Here is a 15,438-nt window from a genome sequence, read left to right as displayed (position 1 = left end):
ACAGAAGTGCAAAATAGTAAATGTAGTACGTTATAAAGTTAACAGGTCATATCTGATCCATTTTAAAAAAATATTATTTTTTCCTTATATAAAGTGTAAGCATTAAACAATTATCATTTCAATAACATAGAATATGTATTTTTAATTTAACATAATTTAATATTAACACATTTTATTTAGAATACATAATATTATTATTACACAATATGAATACAAACCAATAGAGCGTTTTCAGTTCACTTACGTAATAAATTACATCATAATTGAAGGAAACGCCATTTTGAGGGCTTAAAGTTGATATTTGCACAACATAAAATGGAAAAATTTCCAATAAAACTCCATCAAATGGCTTTAAGAATTTAAAAAAAATAACGGCTACATTGAATATTACTTTATACAAATGACACTGATTTTGAATTAAATCAAAAAAACATGTACTGAATATCTATAAATTGTACGATTTTTTTTTTGATCGATATAAGAAAATATATAAAAATATAAGATATGAGAAAAGTAGGTTAATTAGAATAAAAATATCTATTTCGTTCCATTATAATAGTTAATTTTCATCTACAAATCAGAAATAAGAATGTATAACGATATCATAACATATTTTTAATACATTTTAGAATCATATTTAATAAAACAGGCAATTTTATAGCCTCTAAGGTTTAGATTTTTCTATTTGTTGGTCGTATTTTGACATCTAATATTAGACTATTATCCTTAATATTAAGAAAAATGGTTTTATTATTATAACACTTGGTTGTTTAGGCCCCCAAAATGGACGACATCAAAATTGTGACGTCACATGAACATGCTCTATTTCTGAAAATATACGAGAGCATATTGATTTCCTATCTATGTTGATTCAATGTAACATGATCAAATCAAAAAAATTGTCATTCAATAATAACCACTTACTCAACACTTTTCTCAATCAAATTACATTAAAATTCTTCAATATTTGTTTCGGAAACAAACAAACAATTTGATGCAAATATAAAAAGAAAACTGTTTCAAAAAATTATTTAATTGCTATTTTTTTTCTCAAAAGTTTGTTGGAATTGTAGATTAGCTCCCTTTTATCAGCAGTGTTAAATTGCAAATTTTGTCTAGTCAAAGATGACGAAATTAATATTGGTTGAAGTCTTTCTTTTGTTGTTTTTGAAAATATAATATTTAAAACAAGACATTTCATGAAATTAAAAAAGATTTATGCGTTCGGGCAAAAGTGAAGTACAAGAAAAGAATATCGATACGAAATTATTAATTAAGAAATATTCAATTGCCAAATTTAAAGTACGTATATAATCTAATATTGAATCAAAGATATTGAGTAGACATTATATTACTTTTTGAGCTGCGAAGAGGAAAATTTAATATTTCCAATTAATAAATAATACTTTATTATAATTAGTTTTTACATTTTTATCTAGTATATGTTAATAAAAAGCTTTATTATTGATTTTTTTAAATAATTTTATGCATATTTCAATAAAATAAACTTTTCTTGTTTTTATTAAATTACAATTAACATACTTATAATTATTACACGCGTATTAATATACAAAAAAAAAAAAAAAAAAACTTGGCAAAAAAAGGACGGGTACGTGCAAGTAATTAAAATTATTAATTATAATCCAACATTTTCTGATGTTCAATTAGAATCCTTATCTATTCTAAAGAAAAAAATTGTTTTATAAATTCCTTTTTAAATCGAGATTTTAAGTTTTTGGTGAGAAATGTAATTTTTTTTTAAAAACTAACTGACTGACTCTGTTTTGCGAATATTTATTTAATAAATGAATGGTATTTTTTGGAGAAATACGTCGTTTTATCACTTTTTTGAATAGGCAATACATTTGCAACACTGGAAGGTCATAAGTATGAAATTTGCATTTTTTCTCTTTTGTGATCCATTGATTATATATTTACAATTGTATCCAAGAAGTTTTTGTGATAAAAAAAATGGTAAAACTACTCAAATTAAGGATTCCAAAACTTATGTATCAAATATGATATTTATGGAATTATTGGGTCAATTATAGTATTCAAATATTTTTAATAAATTCATAAATAAAACAATAGTTTGATTTCACATAATTGTCCTTATGTTGTCAGGAATCATGGAATTGTAAACATCAACTTTTGAAGCACTAAATCTGCCCCTAATTGATGGATAGTCATCTGATAGTTGGTTGGAAAGCTATTGTAATTTTCCTTTGATGACCATTAACTGTCAGTATAAATTGCATTTTGTTCATCCAATTATTCTATTTTGAAGTTATATACTTATTTTTACCATTTTCATTCGAAATATAAAGGTAGGTATCATTATGTCTTCCAATACATGATCTGCCATTTAATCAGATATTCTTTTTCTGAATCACTAAGGTGGTTTAAGTCAGACATAAATATATATAAATTTGCTCCATTACGTTATTTATAAATTTACTTATTTCATAATTAGTTATGTAAATAACGTTAACGCTGAATAGTCCAAACTTGTTCTTCAAACCAAGGACATCCCTACTCCTTCTATGTTTATAACAGTTAAATTTTTCTACCCAAGATGTATATTTAACCTGTGCCTCATAATGCCAAACTGCTATAAAAAATTACTTCTCCCCTCTCTAGCTGAAATAACATTGGCCATTGCTAACTAGTAGGAAACTATATATTTATTTCTCAATAACTGGCGTCTGGCAATCTACTTGTAAGAGTGACGTTTTCAAAAGGGCTCATAGTCATGGCTGATAAGGCAGATTAAGGCTGTATTATATTTGAACCATGAGGTTTTGTGATTGTCACAACCAATTTTTCTGAGATTATGCTTTTCTGTATCGAAATAGTCAATAATAGTTGGTAGTAAAAAAACAAAAAAAAAGACTCGTCTCAACTTTGAACGTCAATTTCCACTAAATTACAAGTGATTTGTATTTATAACTTAGTAAGAAGTGATGGCGAGAAGTCGTAGTAGGAGTCGTTCTAGAGAACGAACTCGTCGAAGATCTCGTGACCGCCATCGTCGCCGTCGTTCCCGATCTAGGGAAAAAAGACATCGCCACCGTGCTGAATCCCCTCCTCGAACCCCCGTGGATGAGTCTGCTGCGTGGGATCGTGAGCGGGAGAAAAAAAAGAAGGAAAAACAGCATCAATCCTTGGTTCTTGCTTCACAACATCCCATTCCTTTTTCGGAAAAAGAAATGGCTGGGAAGACCCAAGAGGAATTAGAAATGATTAAGACAATGGGATTTGCCTCTTTTGACACCTCTAAAAACAAAAAAGTCAAAGGGAATCAAGTAGGAGGAGTTCATGTTGTCATGAAAAGAAAATATAGACAGTACATGAATCGTAAAGGCGGATTCAATCGCCCACTCGACTATGTCCATTAATTTTATATTCTACAATATTCCTTTTTTTATATATGTGTATTTGTCCCTTTTAGTGTCTATAAGAATTTGCCCCATAGCTTGTTACTGTATTAAAACTATTCGCAGTTTATTCTCATGAACCACCATACATAAATTTAAATGTATTTTGTTACCTCAAAACAAGATAAATGTTTAATTTATAAACACATTATTGACTGCCAGTCACTATTAGTTAATGAGCTAACTATTTAGTTGTATACTTTGGTTTATAATTTCTAACAGATTGTAGGTATTATTCAAATTATATTGTTGAAAATAAATTAAAGGCGATAACTAAATAAATCCATATATAGAAATTTCAGCAATGGATTCTTACTTCTTCATACTAGATTGATGTTTTTTGTCGTAAATTTATGTTTAGAATAAATGGTTAATTTGATAATAACGTTATAGTGTTTTAAAATTAATATGTTTTGGGTGTCTTTTACCATATTTCCTTTTGTAAGCATGTCGAGACTCCTAATAGGTGTACGTAAGTATAGTCACATCTGGATAAAAGTAACAATTCAATTTATACAAAAAAGTAATCTTATCATAAGTGCATTTGAAACTCAATTTTCAAAAAAGAAAAAGAAAATGCTTATTTAGACTTAAAGACCCCGTTGGTGTAGTAAAAACAAATAACCCAAATATGGGTTATTTTAATGACTAGCTCTTAATCTTCCTATATATTAATAAAAACCGTGGAGTTGCAACAGTTTTGCTGTTGGGCATAACCAACCAATCAGTCTTAAATTTGACAAATGAAAGCATGGCTGCGCTTTTGGTAATCTAATCTTACAAAATATGCCAATTTTTTTGCAATATACTCTTAAAATAGTAATAAAATTTTGCTTTTTGCCTTTTTTATTATTTAAAAAGGAACTTAAAAACTTAAATTTAAAAAGTCCCTCAATTTATCTATATGAAAAAAAAAGGTGGGAAGATTTCAAAAAACTTGTTTTTGTCATCATTTGATTTAGGGTCTTTTGTATCCTCGAAATAGGACCTTAATTATTATTAATTAATTAAACTTATAAAAATGGACCATGTTCGGGTACCTCTCCTAGTACATTTATAAATTCAAAATTAGTAAATAGATTTCTTTAGATTGACTACAGAGAGAGATTATCAAATATACAAGCAACTCTACTTCAATGAAAATCTTATATTTATAGGGATTTTGCTTCAAATATGAAGTACATATAAAATTTATTTATTTTCTTCGTCATAGAGTTGTAGGCATGTTCATTCTCTAAAATCAGTAATTTTTCTTTTTTTTTTCAGTAAAAAATTTAAGAATAAAAATTTTCTTCCTGTCTCACCCTACGGTGAAATTATGGAATCCAAGTTCATGGACGTGCATTATGGTTAATATGTTTAGTTTATGAGATAAATTTATGGGCGTGGCATAATAAAATCTAAGAATTACAATTTTTGAATACATGATCCTATATGAATTTTTCAAGTTAATTTTAGAAAATTTCTATTTCTATGTGGTAATATAAAATATTGTTCTTAGCCAGAAAATTTATATAAAAGGTGTATAAAAGTAATTTATTAAAAATATGAAGTAAAAAAATTGTTTCGTGGAAAAAGTTGGCAATGTCTAATGAACATGACTGTATTATTATATTTTCAAATATTCCCGCCCTTCTTGCACAAAATGGCTTCTTCGCAGGAAGATATAAATAATTTAACTCGATTTCGGAATGAAATATCCTTGATACGTGTCGATGAACACGAAGAATCTGCTCTTAACTCTCGATCTACCTCTGTCAATATTTCAAGATTTGTTGGATTGAGAATTGGATGTATTATTGAAGGGCGTGGAGGAGCAAAAGGAGAAATAGGAATAGCATCTATTTCCACTTCAATACCGATACTTGTTCTAAGTCAAATAACTGACTCTGCATCTTATGTTAAAACATTGAGTAAACTTATTCCTCTTGATCTTGATGAACTTGTTGTACCCATAGGTTTAATTAATATCCTTTATTTGGTAATTATATTCCACATTTTTAATTTTTTATCATCACTGCCCATAGGTTTAGATGATGGAAACTTACTTGATGATATTAATAGTGTGTTACCAGACACGACAATTGTACGAGTTCATAGAAAATATTACAAACAATCAAATGGATTGAATTACATCAAACGGATAGCTTCTTTAGAATGCTCAAGTATTGAATTAAGAATTCAAAACCAACATTACTGTCTCGCAGCCGCTTCTGCTTTACTCGGTATACTCCCATATAAATTATGTCAAATATATTTCATATATATATTTGGGAATATTTAAGTGCATTTAGTTCAAGCCCATAATATGTATTTATTTTATATTCTTAATAGTCCAATCCTTTATTCTTTTAATGTCATTGTTAAAATTTCTAAATTGATACTTTTTTTACAACATATCTAGATTATCTCACCATCAATATGAATATATTCTATGCTCCGAATTCTGTTTTTGTTGAATATCAAGGACCTGAAGATTCAATTTTGATCGATTATGACACAGCAAAAAATATAGAGCTATTGAAACCCAATTTAACTTGTGATTCCAAAAGAAGTAACTCACTATTTGGAATTCTGAATAATTGTTCAACTCCTGGAGGAACTCGCCTTCTCCGTTCAAATCTTTTTCAACCTCCAATTCCTCGACACAAGATAGAAGAAAGACATCTAGCTATACAAGAGCTTTTGACTGACAATAATATTTGCAGCTCATTAATGTCAATTTTTCGAAGTATAGGTGATTTAGAAAAAACACTTTCTCCTTTTATGTTCCATTACCCGAAAAAAGAAACTCTTTGGGTGTTAGAAAAAAGGTTAATGAATGTTATTTCTTTGAAACACATACTGAATGTTGTTCCCAGAATAAATGAAACGATTGTTTCACTCAAATCTCCAATATTTAGGGATTTACAGAATATGCTTGATGATAGTGCATTAAAAGATAAGTAAATATTATTTTGTAAATTATTGAAATGAATTAATTATTTAATTATGTGGGATTTTTTTACATTTGAACGATAATTCCTTTTCAGTATAATTAATAGTTACTTTTTTGAACAAAATAAATATAAATTAATCATTTTATTTGATGCTTTTACTCATGGCAGAAAAAATGAATCTTATAGTAGAGAATTCGATTCGTCATCAAAACGGATTGTTGAAATCTCAACATTCTTTTGCCATTAAATCTGGATTGAATGCTTATTTTGACTTATCTCGTGACGTGTACAGTGAGATAGTGAATGAATTGGTTGAAGTGGCTGAAAGAATGACGAAAGCTTATGATATGCCAATTCGGTTAAAATTAAATTCTGTTCGTGGATTTCATTTGTTTGTTGTATTCAATAAAAAAAGCCCATCGGTAAAAATATCTTATTTTACATGTATATTTTGCTATAATCAACGATTTTTCTAGTAGAATCCAAAAGTTGAGACACTTCCCTCAGAATTTATATTGAAAAAGTCTTGCCAAAATGGAATCATTTTCACAACAGAAGATACTCTCAGACTAAATTCAAAATCTCAAGAAGCTCTTCGAGTAACTAATCTAATAGCAAATAAAATTATTAATAAGCTCTTAGAGGAATTAAAAACGAATGTTTCTGTTCTCCATAAATTAAGTGAACAGTTAAACTATATTGATATGATTCTATCGTTATCCATAACCTCAGGAAGTCAGGGATTTATAAAACCAGACATAGCCAATTATACGGCCGTTAGGAACGCTCGGCATCCAATTTTATATCTATCAGGAAACATCGGTATTTAATTTTGATTATTGTGTGATAATCCGCCTTGTTTCTGGACTTTTATGCATATGTTTATCTTATTTTTAGCTTCCAAAAACATAGTTCCCAATAGTATTTACCATAATATCGAAAGTAATTTCATTGTAATAACTGGACCAAATATGTCAGGGAAGAGCACATATCTCCGGGAAATCATATTGCTCCAAATTCTTTTCCAAATAGGCTGCTTCGTACCCGCCGATAATGCTACTTTCAAGATTATGAGTGCGATCTACACTCGTTTCGGGACATATGATAACATGGAGTCAAATACATCAACATTCACTAGAGAAATGAAAGATATGAGCTACATCTTCTCATCAACTGAGAATAATACTGCAAGCACTTTAGTATTAATGGATGAACTCGGTCGAAGCACAAACAATTTTGAGGGGGCATCTCTGTGTTGGGCAATGTCGGAAGAACTCATTTTACGAAGCCATGTTACCTGTTTCCTTGTTACACACTTTAAACAATTACCGCGATTGGAGAATTACTATCCTACTGTTACAAAGTAACCAGTTTCATTATGCTAAATTATAACTTATTACTTTTCCACTACAGCTATCATTTCTTGAAAGAAATGGGTAAAACATTTATGTTGGTAAAAGGGATAAACATTGACGAAATAAATTACGGTATCAAGTTTTCAAAAGAATGTGGTTTGTGCCCTAACATTGTTGAGAGGGCTGAAGAGATTTTACAATCTATGCAAGAGGAAGATAAAGTAATGATATTCTACTAATTAAAAATAATTAAAATATTTTTTTATTTCATAAAAAGTTGATTCCACTCATGTCTGAAGATGATATGGAAAGATTGAACTATATTAATCTTGGATTTTTAGCGTATAAAATGATACTTGACCACTATCAATCGGCTGAAATTCCCCAACAAGACATTAGAGAACATTTTGAAAAACTAAGAAGTCAATTTGTTGATATTGATGAAGAATAAATAACTGAATATTAGCTTTAGTCAAAAATAAGATATTTTCTACTTTTTTTTTAAGTGGACAATAAATATTGCTATTGTTTAGAAGAAAAGAAACATTCATTAAATAAATTTATCAATACTATGTAGTACTACTACATAGATTTTGGGTATTGACCACAGTCATACAGAACTAACAACTATTGATGAGACTATAGAAATACTCGCACTCTTTCAAGGAGTAAATTTTTAGACCTTAAAGTTGTTTGTTAATATTTAACAGTATCATGATGGACTCAATTAATTTAAAATTATTATTTATTGATTATTATGTGTGTATATAAAAGCTGTTTAGAACAATTCATAAATTACTATGTTTCCATGACATTAAAAATTCGATTTCCAAATACTATTGGAGTATATTAAACATATATTGTTATAAAACATATCATATTATTGTTCATCATGAGAAATGTACTGCGTTTAATAATATTTCATCATATACATAACAGTAAGAAACTTTCGTAAAACTTTAAAAAAAATTTAAATGACAAAACGATATAAAATATATAATATTCAGTAACATTAAGCTTGTCCAATCAATCATTTGATAATATAATTGTAAACATTCGAAGCAATTAAGTGACTTCCAAGAGAACAAAGCATAATCATACTTTTTATTGGAACAATGGAATCAGTCGTTCCTTCAAAAGTCCAGAAGGGAATAATTGAGGGAATTCCAACGTCTTGTTCTCCAACAAGAACTCTCAAACTACCACCAATAACAATTGACACAATCGATCCGAACCAATTTACTTGAAGAGGCCAGAGTATTGAGCTTAAAAATTGAGGGAATACAATAGCAAAACTTAAATCACCAGCAAGGGACCACAGTCCATATATACTCGTAGAATTTATCGCTATAATAGCTGCTACAACCCCCAAGAATATGAGGCAAACTCTAAATACCAGCATGGTTTCAAGTCTTCCGGCAGTGGGACGAAATAGACTTATATATACATTATGAGAGAAATATGATGCGCCAGATAACACAGCGGAGTCCATACTTGACATTGAGGCAGCACTAAATACATACAAATATTAAAATATATAGGTGCTACAACATCTGAATAACAAGAAATTATACTAATCAATTCAACATTGATATTTAATGAAATTAGTGTATATCACAGACACAGACTACAGGGTAAGTTGAGCATACGTATGATGATTTCAAAATAGATATGATAATACCCTTGATATTTTAAACATGAAGACTCAATTAAAAAAAAAATATATATATATCAATCACCTAACAGCTCCAAGGGCAGAATATGTTACAAATTTGGGAGATAATTCCCCTATGGTTACAGGAAGCACTTTGACAAAATCGTCCCCAATTATTTTTCTAAGAGTAAGGGATGACTTGGCCGCTCCTCCAATGAAAATGGGTGGAATCATGAAGGTAATACATATAAATGCAGAAATATATGAGAGTAGTTGAGCCTGTCTTGTAGTCCTAAGTGCAAGTGCTCTTTGATAGTATCCCTGCCAAGGTATTCCGCCACACAATAGCATGATAAAAGTATCAATATATGTTATACAATTCGTTTTGCTTATGTTCCCACTCCAGTCCTTAAATGACAATGCACTCAAATCAATAGAATCTGAACTTAAAACAAACGGTAATGATATCCACAATCCAAATATTACAAACATTAATTGTAAAACATCAGTATATGCAACAGAATACATTCCACCCACTAAAGTATATAATACTGCCAGGGCTGCACTAATGCAAATCATTAGTGTTTGATCCGTGCCAATCAATACACTAAGCGTGGAACCTTTAATATAATTTGCATTGCATTTTTTTAAGTATATGTATATAACATTCAAACAAGGTTTAAAATAATATAAAATTAATTTATAGTAATATAATTAAAAAAATGCAATGAAAGCGAATTAGCAACCTAATGCAGTTAGGAGGGCTGCAGTCCAACATATATCTCCGATAAAGGAAGGAATATAAATGAGTGCTCCGATAATGGAGCCATATGACTCTTGGAGTGCATCTACAACAGTTACATACTGACGTTTTCTCATTTCTGGAAGAAGAAATAATCCATTGAGTGCCATACTGAGACTGTATGCGAGTGGAGCAACACACCATACAATTCCCTTTGAGTAGACTTCTTCCGCAGTTCCATTAATAAACGCACCTCCAACTTCAGTTGCTACAAGGGTGAATATGCCTACCACAAGACCCAAGTCTCTTCCTGCAAGAAGAATGTTGTCGAATGAAGAGTCGGCTGTTTTTTTGTAACCAATCCATAAGCCAAGGATAGCAATGGATATATAGAATAAAAGAACGAAAGTGATTCCGAGGACCTCCATGTTTCATTCATGACAGAAACAATGTGCTCGTTTATTATAAGTAATCAAATGTGTAGGTATGTTTTTGATGGAATCAAATTTCGTACGAGTTGAGAGTGTGTGATAAATGTGTTAGCCGGTATTAACATAATATTGAGAAATTAAATGACTAGTGACGATATAGGTAGATTAAATCAATGTTTACCTTTTACGTAATATTTATTATTGTTCAAGAAATGTGTGACGTCATAACTGTTTGGTTTTATTTATTCTACCAGAACAGGAATTGATGGATCAGGACGGTTGGTTCATGGTTGCAACATTCTATAATTTTAATGACTATTAATTATGATCAAGGTTACAATCATAACCATACAGAAAGAAAACAACTTTGCATAAAGGATTGAGCCATAGACTTCAGCCTGTAAAAGGGGTATATTTAAGAGATAACGTCATAATTGTTTTAAAATAATATATTTATGAATAATACAATTAACATTACATTAACTCTTTTTCAAAATATGTGTTTTTTTTTCAAGCGATTTTTATCACTAAATCATCTCAATCTATTGACAGTAGCCGGTAATAGGCTACAGACTGTTGCCACGATATAAGAAGAATAAAAATGTGACAAACTTCAATATAATGTATTTGCACTTCTCATAATAATTTGTAAAAAAATATGCAACTAGTTAAATACTTTGTAAGATATAAACTCATGAATGTCAGAATTAATCTCTAATCCACATCCTTTTTTCAAAGAAACAACATTTTCTTAATCGTAATCATTTAATTTTATTAAATTCCGATATCGAAATAATGTTTATTAAACATTCCTAAAGCATTCTTTTATCACGAGAAAAAACAGTTGAAGTGACGTAATATATGTTAATATTATATTGTTATCATTTAACTACTTTTAATGCATACAAGTTTGATGATTTAGTAACTGTACCACGAAGTTGAAACTTGAGTTAATATAAATTTTCCCCCTTATGACTATCCAAAAGTATTAAAATCAATGAAAAGTTGTAATATTAATTATAAAGAACAGATGAAAAAGTCAGTCTCTCCTTTGGGGCAATGCCCCGGTACTGCCTTAGCCACTACAAACACTTGTCGCAGTCACTGACACATGTATGTATTTGCAAGTGGAGGGGGGGTCACCAAATTACATAATGGTGACGTACTTATGGGAGCATGTATGTTTGTATTTTTGGGAAGGGGACAGGGCTTTTGAGGTTTTTTGACAATTTAAAAATGATGTTTCTGACTTTCATTACTGCCATTTTTTTAGGAGATAAGTACTATTTATTTGTAATATTTATGGGAGAAGAGACTAAATTTGAATTAATTATCTTTCGATTTTTTTTTTCCAAAATTATGACATTTTAAATTTTTTATAGAAAAATAATTTTTTTCCTTGTGATAACCATGGAAATTTTGAAAAAGTGGGGAGGAGCACATGCTCTTTGGCCTTTATGGCTCCGGTGCCACTCGTCAAAGTGGACCCTGAATTTTGATAAGGCTCTGTGCTTGATTGAAAAAAGATCATGTGAGAAAAATGAGAAAAATTCAAATTTTGAAAAAGCAGAGAGGAAAAGATCCCCACACATTTTATCTTTGCTCCAGGCTCCGCTCATGCTAAAATCGGACCTAACCTTAGTTAGTAATTATTATACTCATTCCTACACAAATTGGAATTTAAGCCTCAAGTGAAAGGTCAAAGCGAACACAGCAAAATCTATGATTTCGATAACTGATAAGTTAAGGAAGTTTGTTGATATATAGTACAAATATTTCATATTCACAAATACATATAGACTTTCATGTACGAGGTCCCCATCTTGACCTATAATTCAAGTACAATCCTTAATGTAAGTAGAGATCTCAATATCTCTTTATGGCATTTCGATGAAAAAATGGACTGCATATGAATGGTAATGATTTTTAGCAACGGAACATAGCAGTAGCATTCTGTGATTCCTTCTTAATGCTTCGAAACCTACATATTATTTATATATAATTGATTAAGGTTTGAAGAATTGTTATTGTCTAGCTTTTTTACATTTTTGTTTCTAATTTCTCAAAGCTGGAATACAACTGTAAAAATTCAAAACAAATATATAACTAAGAATAAGTAGTATTCCCTCTATTATTATCCAAGGCAAAAAAAAGTTTCAAGGCGAAAACGTCGCAAGGCAAAACTTTATTAGGGGGGAAAATGCCTCAAGACGAAAACACTTCAAGGCAAAAGCGTCAAAAGGCGAATACGTACAAGCCAAAAACGTAAAATGGAAAAATGTTTAAGGTGAATCCTCCTGACACGGACGCTCGATTTCATTGTTAGTTCTTAGATCAAGTGTCTATGCAGTTCCAAAATACACTCAAAAATGACTGTACATATTACATACATACACTCAAGCTGACAAATCCTCATTTACTAATATAGATATATCATGACTATGGTCATACCAAAATAATATAGGCAGGGCTCCCTTTTGGATAAAAATTGCTTCTTACGACTCTGCACAAGTCATAAAAAACTGTTCGAGTGTAAGTCGCCGTGACTCTACGCTTCATCTCTGCAATTTATCCCCTACCCACACTGATTAGAGTAAAGGTTCTCAACCATGATCTCTTGCCCATTTTTATTGCTCTTCAAGCCATGCAATTCATTTAGAGATTGACCGACATATGAAATTTTTAAGTCAATCTGTAACACTTGTTCACAATATTTATTTTGTGTTATTTTAGGACTAAGATTCTGACCTTCATTTTGTGAAAATCAGAAACAATGTTATAATATATTTATGTTCGATTTACTGACCTAATGGAATTTTGGAAGCGTGACTGATCTTTTTAAATGTTCAAGAACGCATGATTAATATTTTTTTGCGTGTATTATGTAAATTAGCATACACGATCAAGTTTTAGAATTTTATTAATAGTCATGTCTTCTTTAACAATGAAAACAATAACTTTTAGTGTACATGAAAAATGTAGTTAAGCTTAATGATGAATATGTTGTTGAATCTAAAGCTTCAAAACAATGTCTCGAAACGGGACTGTTAGCTTGAGTCCTTGTCGTACTGATATATTTTTCCCACGCAAGATGTCACTGTTTATAAGGCCAAAGATGACGTCACTTCATCATTTTCTGTCATTTTTCCTGATGAGATATGCAACTTTTTCTTTCTTTTTTTTACATTAATTTAAAAGGGTAAATTTATAAAGGTTGTATAATTAGTTATGTAGTTATATTAAAGTATACTTAGAGCTGAGTAGTTTGTAATGAAAAAAAAAAAAAGAGTGTGAGGAGAAGGTGAGAACGAGACATATGATACACCTGAATTAAGATCCTTATTAATATCGGTTGCCTAATATATCGTTTTGGAGGAGAAAATAAATTACTTTTATAAAGAGGAGAATCTTTTACATTTAAAATAACAATAACGCAGGTAAAATATTGTAATCAAATAAATATATATATATATCTATTTATCTTATTATCAATTCACACTAAAAATAGGCAATAATGCATACTTCAGAGGGAGAAGTTAATATCAGTGATGGGCAAGTTTACTTATTTTTTTAACTAGTTAAGTTAACTTATCTTTTTAACTAGTTAAGTTGAATTTAATTATTGTTATTTGTTTTTATAACTAGTTGAATTAAAGGTAATTTCGATTTCTATGGAAATTAATTAGTTAAGTTAAAGTTAATTTCGAGGTTTTTTTAACTAGTTAAGTTTAAGTTAATTAACTTTAGAGTAATTTAAGTTAAATTAACTCAACCAACCCTGGTTAAGTTAGAATTAATTTCGATATTAAAAAATAACTATTAAGGTTATTGAGATATTTAGTAAGGCCTTATAATAAAAATTATTCTGTCGGTCTTTCTGGCTGAAATTTTCTCCACTTTTAATTGAACCATCAAGCAAAAAAAAAAAATACAAACTCATGTTAATACTAAAATGGAAGTTAAAGACAACTAAGATTTTGGATTTTTAAGTTTCTATCTAATTTTAAACTATATGTAAAGTTATAAAAATATCGGAGATAATATAAAAGCTACATTTTCCACGACACTGAGAAAATATACTTTTTATCGATTTGATGTGGAATGACCCAGCTGAAAAGTTTAATAAAACAAATTGTGTCGACACAGTGTTTAACTAAAACATTGGAGAACTAAAGGATACTTATAGACAGTTTTTAGTATTTCAACTTAGAACAACAAAATTAATTTAATTTCAACTAATTAACTTAATCAAGTTAAGTAAAAATTAAGGTAGTGCAGTTTAAAAAATCATAAAATCATTTAAAAGATCATATTATCAGCAAATATGCCCGATGTCGAATTTTATTCAATTTTATCTCAAATTTGAAATAAAAGTAATTTTTGAAAGTTTTTCAGATTCTTTTGGAAAATCTAGAAACTGTGGAAACTAGTTAAAAGAGTCTTTGAGATAGTGTTACTAGCTTAGAATAACGTTACAGTGCCCGTAACTATGGAAGAGAACTGGAGGCAGGGTCGGTTATACGGAGGGGGTCAACTATCCCAGACATCAAACCTTACTGTACTGTGCTGTTTTTTTTTTAAATTCTAAGAATTTTAATAGTTTCTTAAAAAGGTCTAATATATGTATAATTCTTTTCTAAACAAAAAGTACATTTCATAAAATAAATAAAAAATACGTCATTCGATAAAATATGCACATAATCTATTAAAAAAGGTTAAGTAAAGTAAAAAATAATTAACTAAATCTATAAATATAGTCATTCAAAAAATTATTTTTTTTGTTCATCTAAAAACAAAAACTTATTTATTTTATTTAAAAGTAAAATTATTTTTAAATCAAATTTTTAAAAAAGTAAAGAGAAGAAGCCATCTCATTTTTC

The 15,438-nt window shown here is 29.4% G+C and overlaps 3 protein-coding genes across 4 annotated transcripts; 2 read left to right on the top strand and 1 right to left on the bottom strand.

Moving 5' to 3' along the window:
• The first annotated feature begins 15 nt into the window (after nt 1-15).
• Nucleotides 16-8,747, top strand: LOC121115022 (mutS protein homolog 4). The gene is made up of 9 exons (XM_071887377.1): nt 16-95; nt 4,704-5,395; nt 5,465-5,662; nt 5,842-6,378; nt 6,536-6,798; nt 6,856-7,198; nt 7,274-7,739; nt 7,790-7,952; nt 8,009-8,747. Exons 2-9 carry the CDS (start codon nt 5,029-5,031, stop codon nt 8,180-8,182), a joined length of 2,511 nt encoding a protein of 836 aa, XP_071743478.1. The 5' UTR covers nt 16-95; nt 4,704-5,028; the 3' UTR covers nt 8,183-8,747.
• LOC121115026 (uncharacterized) lies at nt 2,844-3,822 on the top strand. Its single transcript, XM_040709172.2, has one exon. The coding sequence runs from the start codon at nt 2,964-2,966 to the stop codon at nt 3,396-3,398; it is 435 nt and encodes a 144-aa protein (XP_040565106.1). The 5' UTR covers nt 2,844-2,963; the 3' UTR covers nt 3,399-3,822.
• On the bottom strand, nt 8,459-10,678 carry LOC121115021 (high-affinity choline transporter 1). 2 transcript variants are annotated; one of them, XM_040709165.2, is made up of 3 exons: nt 10,132-10,678; nt 9,471-10,005; nt 8,459-9,242 (listed from the first exon to the last, which is right to left on the bottom strand). In XM_040709165.2, the coding sequence occupies exons 1-3, from the start codon at nt 10,553-10,555 to the stop codon at nt 8,762-8,764; spliced, it is 1,440 nt and encodes a 479-aa protein (XP_040565099.1). In that variant the 5' UTR covers nt 10,556-10,678; the 3' UTR covers nt 8,459-8,761. The 2 variants fall into 2 exon arrangements, with proteins under 2 accessions (XP_040565099.1, XP_040565100.1); XM_040709166.2 differs by having other exon boundaries at nt 9,471-9,992; nt 10,132-10,615.
• Between the last annotated feature and the right edge of the window lie 4,760 nt (nt 10,679-15,438).

The sequence above is a fragment of the Lepeophtheirus salmonis genome, chromosome 3 (assembly GCF_016086655.4).
Source record: "Lepeophtheirus salmonis chromosome 3, UVic_Lsal_1.4, whole genome shotgun sequence".
NCBI classification, from domain to species: domain Eukaryota; kingdom Metazoa; phylum Arthropoda; class Copepoda; order Siphonostomatoida; family Caligidae; genus Lepeophtheirus; species Lepeophtheirus salmonis.
This window is presented reverse-complemented; position numbering and strand designations above follow the sequence as displayed.